The 20,143-nt window shown below is 35.5% G+C and overlaps 1 protein-coding gene across 1 annotated transcript in view; it reads right to left on the minus strand.

Moving 5' to 3' along the window:
* Positions 1-20,143, minus strand: part of LOC150108679 (ATP-binding cassette sub-family F member 1) — a 228,912-nt gene that overhangs the window by 76,850 nt on the left and 131,919 nt on the right. The window contains exon 11 of the mRNA XM_090416145.1: positions 15,024-15,198. Coding sequence (XP_090272271.1) covers positions 15,024-15,198 — 175 coding nt within the window. The remainder of the gene's footprint in view (positions 1-15,023; positions 15,199-20,143) is intronic.

Here is a 20,143-nt window from a genome sequence, read left to right on the forward strand (position 1 = left end):
GCTCTCAGATGTGAACTGTAGACTAAAATACACAAAGATTATTGAAGAAAAATTGAAAGAGTTTGAGATCATTAACCAAAGCTTGGAGATTCAGTGGCAAGCCTTGAAGAAAAACCTGATTGATTCAGCTAGAGAGGCATGTGTTGAGGTTGTCTGCAAGGATAGAAAAATCAGAACTCCATGGTGGACACAGGACGTTACAGAGGCAGTGAAAGAAAAGAAGAAAGCATATCAAAAGTTCCTGGCAAATAAGTCTGCTTGTGCTCTTAGAGAATACAGACACAAATGTAAGAAAGCTAAACACTGTGTAAAACTGGCAAAACAAAACTCATGAGCGGACTTTGGCAAGAACATAGAAAATAAATATCAAGAAGGTGGCAAAATATTCTGGAGGTTGTTGAAGAAGCTTAGTAATGGAGGAAAGAGTGCTGAAAAAGTACTTAGAGATGATAAAGGTGACATGAAAACGGGAGAAAAAGATATCCTTAAAGCATGGAGTAATTACTGCGGATGATGTTATACTTCTAAATAAATCCATTACAAGTCTGCAAGATTCCCTGACTAAATTGAATAGCTGTTATAATAGATATGGTATGAAGGTCAGCAATAAAAAGACAAAGACAATGAAAATAGGCAGAATCATTGAAAATGTCAACTGTGTTGTGAATGGAGAACCTGTGGAACAAGTAAAACATTTCAGCTATTTAGACACGATTTTTACTGAAGACGGTAAATTAAATATAGAAATAGACAACAGAATCAGCAAAGCTGGTATGGTGGGAAGTCAATTGAATAAATTCATATGGAATAAGAGAAAAATTAGTCGGAACACTAAATTACTGTATACAAGACAGTGTTCAAACCAGTTTTAACTTATGGATCTGAGAAGTAAAACACTTGACCAAAGGCTAGAGACCGCAGATATGAGAGTCCTGAGAAAGATTAGAGGCGTGAACAGATGGCAACAATGGCAACATCATATTAAAAACAAGGCTATTAGGAAAGAACTTGACATTGTCAGCATCCAGAAATGCATTAGCAGAGCTAATCTCAGGTGGTATGGTTACTTTGGGGTGAGGAAAGATTAGCAAAACAAGTGTTCTCTGCCAGGTTGGCAAGAAACGACCCAGAGGAAGACCAAGATATAGGTGGATTGATATGGTACAAAGTGTCTTAGATGATAGAAATATAAGATCTGATATTGTTGGTCTTATCAAGAAACAGGCTGATTTGGAGGAAAATTGTAGATAGGAAGTTAGTAATGATGTAAATTTTTCATGTAGTACTATCATATCCTGTACACCCCTTGAAGGTACATGGCAGGAATCTGATGATGATGGTGATGACACGTCATAAGACACATTTGATATTTACAAAGAGGTAAATGAAATTTAGTTAAATATTTTCAGTATACTGTTTGAATGGTGGAGTTAAGTATACACAGTCTTGCCACGATTTTTACTGAAGATGGGAAATTAAATATGGAAATAGACAACAGAATTAACAAAGCTAGTATAGTAGGAAGTCAATTGAATAAATTCATATGGAATAAGAGAAAAATTAGTCGGAACACTAAATTACTGTATACAAGACAGTGTTCAAAACAGTTTTAACTTATGGATCTGAGTATGAATGAATAAAGTTATAACTCCCCCACCCTGCACTGCCTACAGAATTGTACAACACTCATGTGTTTATCAGCAGAGAGAGAGAGAGTTGTCTAGCTGTATGGGTTAATATACAGTGGGGAGATTATGAGAACCGTGTAGTCATAACAGCACTTCACAAGGATGACCTGTTATTTTCAACATGCAAAAATTACTCAGGATTAGTAGGATGTTTGTGTTTCAAACTATTAATTGTTATAATGATACAAAAGACATATCTGACTGCCAAAGAACAGGTGGACCACACTGTGCTAGGATGCAACAGCTTGTGATAGCTGTGAAGGCACATCTCTGCCATAATCCTGTGAGAACACAGAAAATGATGTCGCAAGTAATGAAAGTTTCACAGAGAATGATGTCACATGTACTAACTGATGACCTGAGGGTGAAAGCATATCGTCATTCTACTGGACACTTCCAAACACAACAACTTATGCAGTAGAGGGTGATAAAATCAAAGGCACTTCTCCAACAGTACATAAACAACAATCAATATCCTCTTCAATGAGAAGATTTTGACCATTGAAGAGTTCATTAACCACGAAAATTATGGGATATGCCCCTGATGGCTGCACAGTATACAAGCCATAGTACCCAGGATTCAGAGAGATAATCACTCTGCATCAGTGATCATTTGGTGAGAGTGACATATGGGGGGGTGCAAGTTGCATTTCTGTGAGAAAGGGGTCAAAACCTCCCCCAAAATGTATAAAGACACCATGCTGGAACCTGTGGTATGGCCCCTGAACAACACCTTGTTTCATGTAGGCAGCTGACACAAGGTGAGGACCATACAACAGCGGTTGGAGGCAAATATGCCCGACATATATATCACCAACTGATTGGTCTTCTGGAAGTCCCAATCAGAATCTGTTGGACTTCAAATTGTGGTCGGAGCTTGAGAGAGTAGCCTGCAAGAAACAACACCCCAGTATTGCCAACGTGACAGTGAATTTGGAGTGAGAAGTGGCACTGTTTCCATTGGATGTTGTGTGTGCCACCATTGATATGTGGCCTCACAGACTTCAGGCATGTGTGAAGGCAATTTTGAACATTGTGTGCTGTTATAGATATGTATGTATGCACATTATACATGTGGTTTGTATGTGCTGAAAGCTGTAAATAATTTACTGATAGATTAAAGGTTTATGTGCTGTTCAAATTGTAACAGTATTTATGGCTAGACTAGGTAAATATATACAGGACTGGTTATCCTTAGTGCACTCAACATACAGTATCAAAATCAAATAAATGTCTTTCCAACAAACCACGTAGAATAAAATATTTCACAATCACATATACCAAAAAGATTAAATAAATTTATCTCTCTCTCTTTCTCTGTGATTCCCCAAAGCAAACTTTGGGGAATCACAGTGATGCTGATAGGTCTGATAATAATCTGGGAAAAAAACTATACTTTCATCACTGACTTGACAAACTAAGATTAAAATGTTAGTTTGAATAAGCTTATTAAGGCAAATTACGGCAATATGTATATGCAAAATGAAAAAAATTACAATATGATTAGCTAGCTAACTCTAAAGAAATAATTTTAGATAATCTATTACATAAGGAGTTAAGCCTATCATATGAAGGTTGATGTTTAAATCAATATCAGATTTCAATTTAAACTGTTTACATATAGTTTAATTAAAAGAAATACTTCAGATACTAATAAATAAGTCTGAAATTGTAAAGATTACATAAAAGTTAAACTGCACCAAAATAATTATCTTTAGTTAACTGAAGATAATTATTTTGGTGGAAGGAGATAGAGTGGATTAGCAAAAGGAGATTTCAGTAGAGAAGATAAGTGCTTTAAGGTCAAAAACAATAAATCGATTATCATTATCAGATTCCTAGTTAGTATCTTCAAGATGGGGGGGATACACACAATACTATGATAGTACTACATAAAAATCTTACATTACTAACTTTATATTGACAATTTTCCAACTACTAACCATGCTCAAACTTTCTTAACTTTTTGCAAGCCATTAGTAGCAGAGGCATTAGTAGTTAGGCATTAAGCCATTACTAACAGTTGAGTAAAGAATATTGACAGAAGAAATGTTACTGTTGGTGATACTGCTGAAAGTGCAGTGGTAGTAGTTCGGAAGAAATCAGCATACTTATATGCAGCCCTTTACAGGACAAAGCATGAGATCAAAAGAATAAAGAAACATTAGGCAGAAATATCTTAATACAGATGAGAAAAGAAGAAAAACATGACCTGCAAAGTAAGAAACAAGAAGAAGCATAAAAGAAGACAGAGAGAGAGAGAGTGAAGACTAAAAGTCTGCTATCATGCTATGACAGAGAAAAGTTGAAGAGGGTAATGATTGCAAATGAATCAATATGCAGTTCTGCAGAAGGAATGGTGTGGAGTTTGTAGACCCATGAACTGAATATTATTATTATTCCTGACACCTCAAAGAAGTCCGAAGACTCGTCGCAGGAGGACACCTACAACTGTCTCAACCACTACACCGAACCTCTACTACGAATCATTTCCATCAATGCCATCTACCGCCCACCTCCTCCACCACCACAACTGGTATTCTATCTGTAAATTGCGTGTGTTTGAAGGGCCAATTTGTCTGTATGCGGACAAATGAGAGACAGATGAGCTTATGGAGTCAGAGTTAGGTGTATAGAGAAAGCTTTGTCCACTGAGAGTGTGGAAGTGGAAAGTTAGGAAAACTAAAGCTATTGGGAAGAATGCAGATGGGTATGCATGTGTGTGCAGGCAATCGTGAAAGCAAATGAATATCAGAATGACCAAAAATTGCAGAATCTAGTCTCTCACGTGACAAAATCAAATTAGTTACACAATACAAGAAAAATAAGTTGGCTGGAGGACTAAGGGGATGCTGCCATTAATACTAGAATTATCACGAATAAGAGGAGGAGTTTTTAGCACTGGTTGGTGCAACCTTGCCAAAAGTTATAGTAATTAGTGAGAGTTGTCTGATGGCAGATGATAGTTACTGAATAGAATGTGAGAAGTATAGTATTTTCTACGAGAGTAGAGAAAACAGGATGTGGAATGGGTACTGCTGATGATTTGCAGCTAAAAAGAATATGAGATCAGAAAGACTAATGAGTGACCAGCAGTTCATTTGAAGCAATCTAGTATGAGATAGAGGCCAGACAAGACAAAATGTACAGCTGGATGCTGCATTTGGGTACAAAGGATGATGTGAAAAACATGCATCAGTAAATCAGCACAGTAAGTGCAGGTCAAGTAATTATTATCAGGAACTTCAAATATGGAGACAGATTGGAAGGAAAGAAAGATCACAAAGCAGGAATGAAATGGAATTTATTCACCTACTAAAAGATAACTAATTGAAAGCAAGTGATGGAGGGGGGGGGGGCAGGTTTGAGAGTCGGATCTGGTCACAGGATATTAAGATCTGTTACATTGGACCTGACTAGGGAGAGTGATCATGCAGTCTTGGTTTGGAAGGTTGCAAAATATGGAAGTTTCAGTTTAAGGTAAAAATACAAAAAAAATAATAATAATAATAATAAGCAAAACTATATACAGAATGACAGTTCAGTTAACCAGTCAACAGCATTATTTGAGTGTAAGTATAAGTTCCTAAGGGAAGGAATATGTGGTATCGTCATCAGTGATATGATGCAAGATCTGGACAGTGCCACACATACAAATGGATGATTGCAAAATTCCCCATAGATGTAATAAGTGGGCACAATGACCTTGTCCATACCTAAATTAGTTTAGCTGCCTGCCAGAGGTGTCAATTCAAGATAGACTGAATCCCTCCAGGATTCAGTCTACCTTGAATCCAGTTTGACAGTTGGATTTGACAGTTGGAATCCAGTTTGACAGTTGCACTGAATCCAGTTTGACAGTTGGATTTGTGATCCGATACTTGTTTGTAGTTTATTCCAGAATCTTCACCACCAGTGCTGGGGACCATCATCTAGTATTTCCACAAGCCAGATGAGAGATCTGGAGATAATAAGGCAGCGCACTGGAGGCAGGAAGATATCTCGATGTATGAGAAGGTTGATGTTCTTTCTATTTTATTTATTTCTTAGCTTCTTTCTGAACAGAGGAGGAGTGATTAGGAAAGGAAAGACAGGCAACCATGGGAGAGGAGTAGACCTTAAGGTACCAGAGACCTGACTGTTATGTTGAGCTGTGTATTCATGAGAGTTGTGTGGTGACTTGGGCTCTAAACTAAACAATATTTTGCAACTGCAGAGACCATAACTAGGACAGCTGTTCTAAGAGTCAAAGTATCACATCCGTGTGATACTTCGACTCTTAGAACAGCTGCGAGTTAATTTAAAATGTTGTTCTAGGCAGACATATTTAATTTAACCGAGCAAAACTATATACAGTATTCATGAGAGTTGTGTGGTGACTTGGGCTCTAAACTAAACAATATTTTGCAACTGCAAAGACCATAACTAGGACGGCTGTTCTAAGAGTCGAAGTATCACATCCCCAAGTTGTACCTGTGAGTTAATTTAAAATGTTGTTCTAGGCAGATATATTTAATTTAACTTAGTTATTTCATATGCTGTCAGCCTGGTGGGCCAAGTAGTTAGCTTATCTGCTTGCCAACCATCAGATTTCCACTTTGCATCCTACCCATAGGCATGAATTTTTGTGAATGTTTTTAAGTTGGATATGAATTTCATTAACTGGTACCTTATTGGAGGCCTGAAGTGACATTAAAAAGTTCTGTGTTTAGTCTCTAGAGAAGGGTTTCCAGACTATGTAAAAAATAAATAAAAAATACAATATATATATAAGTTAAGGATATTATATCCCATATTGTTTCTTAGCCGAATAAGAAACTCAAAGAGTTTCATGCCGAATATATAAACTATATATAAAGTTCGCCGATTCCAAGCGTAAGCAAATACCTGGATAGTGCAGCATTTGACCCTTGAAGGTAGTGCAAGCTGAGACAACTCATAGAAAGGGTGGTGCAAGCTCTGATCACTATTCTTGATATTTACCCATAATGTGAACTTAACTCCTAGGAGCTGTATTATTGTTCAACATTATGAGAGAAGGTTGGTACCCAGACCGGTTTCGACCTTTTCTGAGGTCTCATCAGTGAGTAGGTAGACCTAGTTAATACCAAGTCTGCAGCGAACGGAACTTACATCCCTTCTATTGAAGCTTTTGGCTCTTCATTATAATTAGTAATTTAATAGGACACCTCTTGGCAATTATCATAGAAGGGATGTAAGTTCTGATCGCTACAAACTTGGTATTAACATGGTCTACCTACTCACTGATGAGACCTCAAAAAAAGGTCGAAACCGGTCTGGGTAGTGACCTTCTCTCATAATGTCGAACAATAATACAGCTCCTAGGAGTTAAGTTCACATTATGGGTAAATATCAAGAATAGTGATCAGAGCTTGCACCACCCTTTCTATGAGTTGCCTCAGCTTGCACTACCTTCAAGGGTCAGTTGCTGCACTATCCAGGTATTTGCTTACACTTGGAATCGCCGAACTTTATATATAGTTTCTATATTCGGCATGAAACTCTTTGAGTTTCTTATTCGGCTAAGAAACAATATGGGATATAATATCCCTTAACTTAAATAAGTTCATGTCGCTAAATTGAAGCCTTTGGCTCTTCATTATAATTAGTAACAATATATATATATATATATATATATATATATATATATATAAAAAACTGACAAAAAAATAGGAAAAAATCCTTAGCCTACCCAAGGTAGAAATATAAGATAGGTTTAAAAATAACCTTTCGTGGGTGGAAATTTCAAAGTATTTTTGCGCTGAGCTCAGACCTTTGCTCACTGTTTTCTCAAGGCCTTGGAAGGTAATTGCATTGGATAGCAAATGCTGTGTTATCAGCAAAGATAAACTTTTTACTGGCTGTTGGAGGGATGTCACTTGTATACAAGTTTAATAAAGCTGGAACTGGATTCTCAGCTGACCAGCATGGTATGTGTAGGTCTTCCTGAATTCTCTGGGAAAGTGTCTTTTGCCAGATACTATGTAGGAGTTTAGTGAATCTTCCACAGTCATATGTGGAATTATGTTGATAAGGTTTTCAATAAATTAAGTGAATTTTAACTCGTTTGCTTTTTTTGAGATTCCAACAGGATATTTGGAAGTTATTTATTGTGGAAATTATTAAGTCCTACTGTAATTAGGCAAAGTCTCTGCTAGCTGTGGAGAAAGGGAGGTAATACTTGACAGGTATTCATGGTGTATATATGAAGGAGTATGTGTTGAACTACAAGGCAGGTGATTATGACATGATTAGGAGGCAGCTTGAAGCAGTGCTATTGCATAAGAATCTGCAAAGAAAGGAAAGGATGTTAGCAGTGCATGGGAGATAGTCAAGGGTATCTGAAGGAAACATCATCACGCCGTATACTCAAGGTCAGGAGGATAAATTTGGTAGGAGTTAGATTGATGGGTGGTATCATTAAGCAGGAAACTCTAAAAGAAGAAAATCTTGCGATGGTGGATATAAGGAAAAAGTTGATCAGCAAGCTCACAAGCAGTTCAAACCTCAAGGTGTCCAATATGCTAAGGAAAGCAAATTAGACTGTATGAAGACACAAGCTGAGCAGGTCAAAGGAGCTCCCAAAAAGTTCTCTTGCTTTGCACCAAGTAAAAGGAAGAATGACTATGGAAGGATAACTTTAGTGGGTGCTGATGGTAGTGATTTGACAGAAGAAGACAAAATAGTTGAGTTACTGAGAGACCAATTTGATAGATATGACAGTAAATGATGAGAAAATAGAAGTTGACAAATGAAAAGGACTTGGATATCACAGAATTGCAATGCAAATATGGCCATGGAATTAGATAGGAAATCAGCTTGTGTTTTATGTGCAATGGAATTGGCATTGCCTCTAACTAGGCTGTAATGTATGGAACAGAACTGTGACATCCGTTATACAGTGGTAAATTATAGACCAATTTGACATGCATTATACATTTTCAAATTAAAAGCTGTTAATGACCTTTTCCATTATTTTCGAGAGTATTGAGGTCAGAGCAACAGAACAATAGTTTGATTCCAGTTTCCTCCATTTTCAGGAACAGGCTGAATTAAGACTTGGAAAAATTTCCAAGCTATTACATAGATGTAAGATGAATATGACATCTTGAGATGATACAAGATGATTGCAAGTTCTGTGGAGTACAAGCTTTTTATACAATTAGAGAAATACCACCAGGTGCAGGAAACTTGTTGGTATCAAGGCTAATGAGCATTTTTCTAATGCCCATCTGGGATACTATGGATATTTCAGAGAAGGCATACTGTGGATCTCCTACCATAGTTTGTAGAACTATGGTAGGAGATCTGCATGGATCATCTATGCAAGAGTTGGAGGAAAGAAAATTTTAGATATTTTAGATGTTACCTTTTGTACTATCAGGATATGAGAAGAGGAGGAGGTATAATCAATGCTTTGTTCATTTGGCCTTTACAAAGTCTACTTTGGATTTGTGGACATTTTTTTGCAGTTGTTACAAGCTACAATAAACTGAGTGAGAGGCTGAGGGTTTTGACTTGAGCCATTGCACATAAGCTGGATTTTGGACTGGACTACTTTAGCACAATTATTGGAGAACTCAACCAATGTTTGGATAATGGTCAAGTTTTGAGTGAAGTTGTTGGGGGTGGGAAGCACTCATCCAAGCAAGAAAAATTTTTGTTATTAGATCACAGCAGGTGCAAGAATCAGAAGAGTGGAAGCAATGATCAGACTACGGATAACACAGAGGTCCCAAAGGTCATCCCAACTGGCACTGTTGTAGAGCCAAAATATGTTAGGCTGAGAACGATTTACAACTCTTAAAGAGTTTTTTAACTTTTTTTTTTTTTGTATATTCATTCGGTTATATCGTAATCATTATCAAATTTCTCATACATACCTTCATGAGGTGTACAGGATATTATGACAGCACCACTTGAAAAGGTTGAATCATTACCAACTTCCTACTGACAATTTTACTCCAAATCAGCTTATCTGTCAGGACTCCAACATTGACAAATCTTATATTTTGATAACTAAGATAGTAAATATATATTTTCTATCTTAAAATACATTTACCACTATCGTAAGATTTAAGATAGTGTTTCTTCTACACCTTCACTCAGAGAATGATGCTGAACACAGCTGCCCCATTTTTCTTTATCATCATCATCATCATCATCAAAATTCCTGATATATATACCCTCGGGGGGGGGGGGGGGGGGGTACAGGATAATTATGACAGTACAACATGAGAAAGTTACACCATTACCAACTTCCGATCAACAATTTCCCTCAAATTAATATGTTATCTGTCAAGATTCCGGTATTTAGATCTCATATTTCTGTCACTTTTAAGTGGCAATTTTTACTGTACTTTTAAGGCACTTTTTACTGTATCAATCTATCTTCTACATCTTGATCATCCTCTGGGTCTTTTCCCTTGGCAAAGAACACTTCTTTTGCTAATCTTTCCTCTCCCATTCTGTTTAAGTGACCATATCGCCTGAGATTAGCTCTACTAACTCATTTCTGAATGCTAATAATGGCAAGCTCTTTCCTAATTAGTATCCTCATTTTTAAATGTGATACTGTCAATTGATGCCATCTGTTCACTCTACTAATTTTTCTCACAAATCTTATATCAAAGGTCTGCAAATCTCTGATCAAGTGTTCTATTTCTAACCCAGCTCTAAGATCCATAAGTTAAAATAGGTTTGAACACTATCTTATATACAGCTAATTTAGTGTCTTGACTAATTTCTTTCTCATTCTATATAAATTTATTCAGCAGACCTCCAATCACACCAGCTTTGCTAATTCTGTTGTCTATCTCCATATTTAATTTACCATCGTCACGAAAATTGTGCCTAAATAGCTGAAATGTTTTACTTGTTCTATAGGTTCTTCATTCAAGATGCAGTTGATGTTTTCAGTGTTTCTGTCTATTTCATTGTCTTTTTAATGCTGATTTTCATATCAAATTTATTACTGTAGTTATTCAATTTGGTCAGGGAATCCTGCAGACTTGTCCAGGATTTATTTAGGACGATAACATCATCTGCATAAAGTATAGAGCTGAGATTAACATCTCCAAGTTTGATATCAGATTTAATACTGCTTCATTTCATAATGTGATCTATATAGATCATGAATAACAGTAGAGATATTGTACACCCTTGTCGCACACTTGACTTAACAGCAAGCCATCTTTCTATACCTCCTTCAATTCTAACTGCTGATTTACAACTCAAATATTGACAATGTATTACTTGATATAATTTACACCATATAATTGGATGTTTTGAGCAGCTTTCCTCTTGGCATGTTGTCAAGAGGAAAGCCTTTTCTAGATCTACAAAACTTAAATACAGGCCCTTATTATGTTCCCATGATTTCTCATAAAGTGAAAATTAATTAAAAAATTAAAAAGTAATTTTTCTTATCCTGAAAAAACTTCTAATTGGCCTGAATCCAGCTAGTTCTTCACCAAGCATTCCATCCACAATTTTTCTTAGCCATTTCTCAAGTAAACTTACATAAATCTTACCAGGAATACTCAGTAGAGAAATTCCTCTGTAATTCTCACATTCAGTTTTATTTCCCATTTTATAGATTGATACTATGAGAGCTCTGCTGTAATCATTTGGAATTTTGACTCTCTGACCAGGATTTCTGAATTACTTTTCTTTATTTTCTTTATTCTTTATTATTTTTCTTTATTGATTCATAAATGTGTACTTTTGGTGTTCTCTTCTTTTAGCTATATATGCCATACTGTTTATAATGGCAGAGAGGTTCCTATGGCACATGAAGAATATCAGCCTCTGATACCATTTCAAGATACCAGGTGGCTCTGTTTTGCTATTTACAGAAAGCCCTCAAACACCAACATATATTTGCATATTAATTCATATCACAAGCCTCAGGCATGTAGATAAGCTTAAGTATAGCAGCTGGTCATCTATAACTTTACAGTTCAATTCACAATACTATAGGAACAAAATAAATACAATATTAGTTATTTAGCCACTAGCATTTTGTTGGCTTTATACATATCATCATGTAACACTATGCAAACATCAACAAATATCAGTGAGCAGTTTTAAAATTCTAAATAAAGAAATTATAGAATTAACTTTACACTGGAATAATATTTATTAAGAGCAAAATTTCTGATCTAGTTACAAGATCATTATCAATGAGAACAGTTAAAGAGACAAAATACAACAGAATAACAACTGAAAGAGAGCTTGATCTGTAACTATCAAGATTCAAGGAAAGGACCCTGAAATTGTTATCAATTAATAAGTTATATAACATAATCATAGAATCATGAGGAGTCTTGAGTACAATAATTTCTCAAAACTGGGAAAGTTTAACAGGATAATTTCTGTTCTGGTACTGGACTTATGTAAGAGTACTCAATTTATGAGTATAATATCATCTGCATAAAGAAAAGAGATGAGATCTCCAATTTTAATATCAGGTTTTCCTTCATAATGTGATTCATACAGATGAATAACAGTAGAGGCAGTGTGCACACATTCTTGTCTCGAACATGATTTTACATCAAACCATCTTTGTGCCTCTTTCAATTTTAACTGCTGACTTACCATTTAAACACAGACTATCTATAGCTTGATATAATGTCCCACTGACAATATATATACTCCCTCATCCCCCCTCCACACACACACACACTCAAACCTCTCAACTTTTTACAGAAAGCACTCAAACACCAACATATATTTGCATATTAATTCACATCGCAAGCCTCAGACATGTGGATAAGCTAAAATAACACTAGGTACAGCACTTCCCCAAGAATGTCAGTACAAAAGGGAAAGAGCAATGTGAAAGATGAAATTAATCAAGAAATAAAAAGTAGAAGAAAGGAACTCCCCCAGGGATGCTGGAACATTAGCATGACAGCAGATTACTGTCAATATTTAAAAAAGAGAAACAATTGATGCTGCCTCATTTAAAAAAAAAAAAAATTAATGTAGTTAGATCTACTAAAGAAAGGCATGCAAAAAGAGTTCACAAACACAAATACATTTTTAAAGAATGATTTTATGTAAACAAAGCTGAAACATCAAATATATAGTAGATCATATATAACACATTTTTTTCTTATAATTAACTTGCTCTACATTTCCTTATTTATTGGCAACACAATCATATGTCAAGCAATAAGTGAAGAAATCTTCAAGAAGACTACTTCAGCAAATCTTCAGGCTGCAGAAGGGAAAAAGTGGCAAAATGTCCTATAACTATCTGCAGGACAAGGTACATATTGTGTCTAAACATCTTGATATATAACAAACAATATAGAGAAAGCAGAATGCCAAATTCCTTTGATATTTCAGTCCTCCCTGACTTTTCTGTCTAATATGCACAACTTCTCGGTTATCACCAGCTCCTATTTTCATATCCAAGCTGTCACTTTCTACTGTTTTAAATAATATACTTAGCAAACTAAAAGAAATGGCAATATGATAACAGAAACATGTTTGTACCCATTTGCAGTATAACAGATGTGCATACCCTAGAAGAGCAATGCTCTGCTCATACGACACCTTTCAATTATGACCAATGCCGTTTATAGAATGCTGCATTTGCTCATGACAGTTTTAGCAATATGACATGAAGTTTTCATGTCATATTGCTAAAACACAAAAATAAAGAGACATGCTACATGTCTCTTTATTTTTGTGTTTTGTTATGAACTGTAAACTATTTAGAACTATTATTTTATTTTGTTGCTAATAATGACAAATAAAATTCAAAGTAAGTGTGCTGTTGCCTCCAATGAAAAGAAGACGTGTAAACCTATTACATTACATACTAAGATTCCAATTAATAATTTAATGCACAATGACACAAGTATCAAACATTGTGAGAGTTGCAGACTAACCTTACCTCTCACTATTGTTACAATTGTTAAAAACAATAAAAGTTCTTAGTAATGGGATGAGTGCTATACCAGTTATTCCTAGTTATCCGTAAACATTACAATTTTACTGCCACAATGGAAAAACTATTAATGGTGTAGACAAGGTGCATGGTATATCATGCCATGTAATGAGTCACCTATTTGTAACCAGTATAAATTACAGGAATACGATTCACCCAAATCAGTGCAACTGAGTCCAGGTGAAATGGTTACAAGAAGTGAGCTGACAAAGTTTGAAAGAGGCATTATAATAAGATGCCAGGTTGCAAGCTTATCTGTTCGGCAAACTGTTAACAAATTGGGCCCATTCCAAATCAACAATCAGTGATACTGTATTGAGATGAAAGTGCAGGGAGTCAACAGCAAGTATCATCCACAGTGAAAGACCCACGACACTCACCAAACATGACTAAAGAGTGCTACAAAGGATAACATGTAAAACCTGCCATTCGTCGGCCAACACATTCAATGTGAAGTTCCAGACATTGATTGGAACATGAATCTGTACAAAAATATTCAGGACTGAGACTCAAAGCATGGGTTTCCATGGTAGGCTAGGACTGCCATATGCAAGCCCCACATTACCCAAACCAGCATGTAGTGTTGTCTTTAGTGGTGCAAAGAGTGTGTACAGTAAGGTGCAAAAGCTTAGAAAGCTGTGTTATAGAGAAACAAATCATGCTGCACCCTCTAATGAGCAAATAAATGGGTGTGGCAGATGCCTGATGAACATCTCTTACCAGAGTGCATAACCCTAACTATGAAAGGCGATGTGATATAGTCCTGTTTTTCCTGGTTTAGCCTCACCTCTATTTGTGGTGCCACAAACACTGAACTCCAAGAGGTATGAACTCCAAGAGGTATCTGAACATTCTGGATAATGAAATGCTTCCTACTTTGCAGCATTTCTACAGCGCTGACCACTGTCTCTTTCAGCAAGACAATGCACTGTGTCATAAGGCTGCTGAGGTAACCGAGTGGTTCATGAACATAAAAGTCACCACACTTGACTGTCCTCTATGGAGACCTGATACCCACAACAGTCCAGGACCTCATTGCATGCTTACAGGAAGAATGGTCCAAAATTTCCATTGATGGCTATCATATGCTTGTGGAAAGCATGTCCTGTTGATGTAGGACCTCCTTTCACAGTCATCGCAGTGAAAGGAGGTCCTACATCTTATTAAGGTGAGTACCATGGCTGTTTGTTCCTCATACTATAGTGTCCGTTGACTTCTTTCCAAGCAGTGTGTGCGTATATACACACACACACACACACACACACAAATTATTAGAGTTAAAATTAAATGGGACTCACTAGTATATACAGTTTCAATTGCCATGTATAAGTAAAATCACTAAATACACTTACTATGTAACCCAAGTATGGGAGGATTGAGATGTGGAGGATCTGGAAAAGTAAATTTCACTAAATAATCTTTAGGTTTCTTTATTAATTCTGTAGGGCCATTGTCAGCATCAGAGTTTGGTAGTTTCTGCTTGTTCTTCTGTTGCTTTCTTGTCAAGGCATCTTTGGTAGCTTTTTCCTAATAATCATAAAAAATAAAAATGTTAACAATGAAAAACCTGCAAACTAATAAACACTACCCCTTTTATCTAATGAAAATGCAATCAATTTCATATGCATTCTCCTGAAAGGATTCAGAAATTTTTAAATAGCAAGTTTTTATGGAAGAAAATAATTCTGATGATTCTTTATTAGTTGTGAATATAATGTTTTTAGAGTCTTATTCACATACAATGTTAACTGTATCTGGCTAACTATTTAACACACACTTGCAAAGACTGGTAAGCCTGTAGTAAAATAAATATATAGCTGGATTACAGTTATCCAATATATATGATGAAATGAATGAACATTATATTCATAATTAATAAGGACACATCAACTAAGAAGATTTACAGCATTATTATACTGGTTTTATATGAAATATTCCCACCCACTTCCTTTGTTTTGTTTCGACCCAGTTGTTTATTGAAAGCTAAGGATATAACGGATGTTAACTATAATGGTAAAAAAAACTGTATGGAAACATTAGAGTGATTAACCAACTTGAACTGCGATACCAATCCCTGAAAGTGTATAACTATCTTTTGAGCTGATCTGAATGCTGATAACCTGTTTTTTTAGAAGTATGTTGCAGATAAAAATCTTTGTTCAAATGGCTTAGTTAATAATATTTGTTGGTCTATTTGATTGGTTTAGTTTAAAATTATTTTTGATGCAGCTAAGGTCATGGGAACAGTGTATTAAGTCTATTAGCTGCATGTAGTTCCAGCTTGCTTATTTTACAGAAAGATAAAAAACCAAAGCCATTGGGAGAAAAATACCATCTGAAATGGGCTAACAGCCTTATTTTACCTAAAAAATTCCTCCCATATATGGGATATGAAGCCAGTCTCTTTCCAAAGTAAGTAACTTGTGATTAAATTATTCAGCTGTGAAGATATGATATCAGTCTGTCTGGAAAATGATGTAACAGCTAATGTAAGGAAAAAAGATTTTAGCCACCTTAACCACTTTCAACCATTTCTAAAATTCAACACTTTTGATTAACACAAGTGGCCAAATTCATAATTCAGAACACAGAATTCAGAGATCAAGGATAGAAATAATTCAGAGTTCAGAATTCACACAGAATAAACACAGAATTCAGAATTCAGAACACAGAATTCAGAGGTCAAGGATAGAAATAGTTTAATTGTCAATTAAACTATTTGACAATTAAACTATTTGACAATTAAACTATTTCTATCCTTGACCTCTGAATTCTTTTATAAGTGAAGAAAACAATTCATACTGATTTTGCAAAGTTAATAATCTGGCAAAACTTTTGTGGAAGCTATTGCAGATGGCATTTATCTATCAATGCACTTCAAAAATATAACTGACACAAGTAACTGATACCTGGAAGTATGCGGTTTGTTTAGTAAAACAGGGTAAAGTGATGAAAAAAATAGATACTGCAATTATAGTTATTTGAGCATCCTTACTTTATGAGTTTCAAATGAACAACACAAGCACCAGCATGGTATAGGAAAATATGTCATATGATGAGTACTTGACATTACAGCTCATCAGGGACAACTGATAACCACTGATGACAAGGAACTAAAGTTGCTAATGAATGAGATTCAAGATAAATGTGTCAGGTGCTTGTCAACATATTCAAAGTCAACGGCAAACTCATCTGTTCACATTTGTATCAAAAGGTATGTAAACTCAGCAAATGGACTTCACATAAAATTCACAGATTAAACAAACTTTAAAGCTCTAATTTGCTTACTTCCACTTGTGAATTGCAATAAGTCATTTTTCATTGCATGTCAACAACCTGCCCTCCAATGGCATTGCTATCTGGTCTTAGCAGAAGGCTTGTAGATCCCAATGACCCAGATGTGAGTAGGGATTAAACTAAAAGAGACACCCTAGTCCTTGTTAGTGACTGATAAACAGTCTGACTACCCATCTAACATAAAAATTCCATGAGTGACAAAACCAGGCACTAGGTTTACAAACTGGAATGCTGGCGATGGCAAACTGAATGGAGCTGACTAATGAATTTCAAGTCAGAACATGATATATAAAAATTTTGTTTAAACATGAATTTCTGCAATGTTTTGTTGATGCAAAAAAAAATTACAACATTCACATCTTAGCTATACAAGAAACCAGATGGCCAGGTCATGGAAAACCCTACTGAAAAATAACAGAACAATATTCTACAGTGGAACATATAATGATAGAACTGAAAATGGTGCGAGTTTTATGGTTATGACAACAGCTTAACATATGTAAAAACTTTCACACACGTATACGATCAACTCTTTATACCCATTTCTGATCATCAGTTTGATGTTGTAATTATCAACAATTATGCACTAACTGAAGATAAGGATGATGATGATGTCAAAAATAAATTTTATGAAGAACTAGAAAGGATATATGATCCTTACCAGGGCATTGTAAAAAATTTACAGGTGACTTTAACACTAAAATAAGAAAAGAAACAAGATACAGACCAACAACTGGCTCAAACAGTTTATATGACATTGGTAAGGTCAATCGGATTACAGCTATTAGCTTAGCATCCTAACCAGTAAAACTCAATGTATAAGACACATCTGAACCTACAGAAGAGCTGATGCAGATACTGATCATTACCTGGTAATACTACGTTTCAAGCTAAGACAAGTACAAGCCTACTTAGACAATAGCAATCTCGTTTCTGACAGACTGTCTTAGGACCAGAGTTAGCCTCTTAGACAAGCAATATCTCACTCATTAAACACCTATTTGATCGGTGGAAACCAGTCAGCAGCTCTGCTGTTGTCAAAATCGCTCTAGCCAGATTGGCACCCACAATAAGCCCTTTATTGAACTCAGAAAGATCCTGTTTATCCTATTATGATCAACACTATTGATGATCACTGACCAGCAGCATTCATAAACAGTTGCCTAGAACATGCAGTGATGCACATGACCAAGTATTTTGTATATAACTGAATAAAGGGTTCTAATTCAGTGGCCAGTGTGTGTGTGTGTGTGTGTGTGTGTGTGTGTGTGTGTGTGTGTGTGTGTGTGTGTGTGTGTGTGTGTGTGTGTGTGCGCGTGTGTGTGTGTGTGTGTGTGCATGCACACTAGGATTTACTAGGTCAATTAAAATGTCACAACAGCCGCAAGCTTGGAAAATGTCATATTCAACAACATCCTTTCTGACAAACGTACAAATAATTCATAACTGACATTGGTCTGACAGCTAAATGGAATTTTTTTTTAATACTTATGAAGACAGATGCTGCAAAAAAGTCTAGTGAAGGCAAATATCACAAACCTCTCCCCTAGCCATATAGCTCATTAGTGAGTATAAACAACTTTTAAATGTTGGTCCATTTGTGTTTTATAGTTAGATTTGAATACTTGCAAAATCAAATCATAGTGTTTTAAAGCTACATAATGTATGAGATCCTCTGATATTTCCCATTCTATTTCATCTAAAAAAAATGCTGATCACGACCGACTAAAATGATTTCAAGTCCACTAATAGGTTGTAACGCCTGCAGTTTGAAAAATGCCAATTTAAATAAACTATCATACCAGTATGGTTGAAGCATAATGGTTGCCAGTGCGATGTGCAATGTGTAACATTATGTATGAACTTTGGGATGAAAAGATTTATAAACTATTATACATATTTTATATATATATATGTTACGGTTAAAGTGATAAATCTAGTTATTATTAATAATTAAGTGAATAATTCCTAAAGGAGTCTGGTAAATGTAATAAAAACATGTTTATAGGTTTTGAATATAGGTTTTCATTCTCAATAGAAATTATAACAGCTTAGGTTAGGTTAGTTTATAATGAAAAAAGTAAGGAAAGTACTTCTTTTGCACTCAGTGCTCCCCTGTGTGCTGACAGACAGACAAGGGGGGGGGGGATGTGACTGAAAGATATATCACTAAAGAAGATTTCAATACATTACAGAATAGAAGAGAATAAGGGATCAATCCTGGAATTTATGTAAAACTGTTAATAAGGCACAAGGATTAGATTTTTTACTTGAAGAGTGGTAAATGAGTGGATGGATTTTCAGAGCTGGTGCTTTGCCAGCGAATATGTTTGGGGAAAGGCATGATTGATATAGGAGGAACAATGGTTTGTGTGGGAATCCCATAGTAAGTCTTTGGACTTCATGGAGATGCTCGTGTAATAATAATAATAAGTAGTGCCATCCTCTTCTCCAAATTGTTCTCAAAGCATTTCTATGCCTGATATTTGTTTCCTAAATTACTTCCTAGGTCTCTAATGACAACCAACTTTTCTTTTTTTATATATCAGCTGATATCAAGGAAGAAACAGAGGCACAAATAACTCTCACTGTTCAACCTATTCTGAAATTTGCATACTTCCTGTTCTTGAAATTGACTACCGTTCAAGACATGCATCAATGTTTACTGAATATACAGTTATTCTCTCCTTTCTCTACAACCTCTATGAATAATCATTTTATAGTTATTATTTAGATAGATTCAACTTGCTGTAGTCCTCTTAATAACACTACTAAAATGGCATTTCTGTAATCTTCTGCTAGACACACTTCGTTTTCCAATGACATCCCTATACTGATGGTGCATATTTTCTTTTCTGTTGAATTTAAAGTTGTTCCAGATGCTTATCTTTTTTGTGGTTCACCTAATTCTTTTACAAAAACAGCAGTTTGTATAACCTGCTAACACCACAATGAGCACAAAATCTGATTATATCACAGCATCATTATGTATATACAGGTATCCCTCGATTAAAGCGGTTAATTAATCCCTCGATGTTACCATGTATATCAAAATCACATTAATCAAATCTAATAATCAATGGTAAAAATTACAATTTGTCCATGATCGATTACCGTATTAATAATTCGTTTTATGTGGTACTCTTTTAGGAAAGATAAAAAATGAATGCAAAGT

This window comes from Typopeltis vanoorti, chromosome 3 (genome assembly GCF_054136105.1).
Source record: "Typopeltis vanoorti isolate ZY-2024b chromosome 3, IOZ_Tvanoo_1.0, whole genome shotgun sequence".
In the NCBI taxonomy this organism is placed as follows: Eukaryota; Metazoa; Arthropoda; class Arachnida; order Uropygi; family Thelyphonidae; genus Typopeltis; species Typopeltis vanoorti.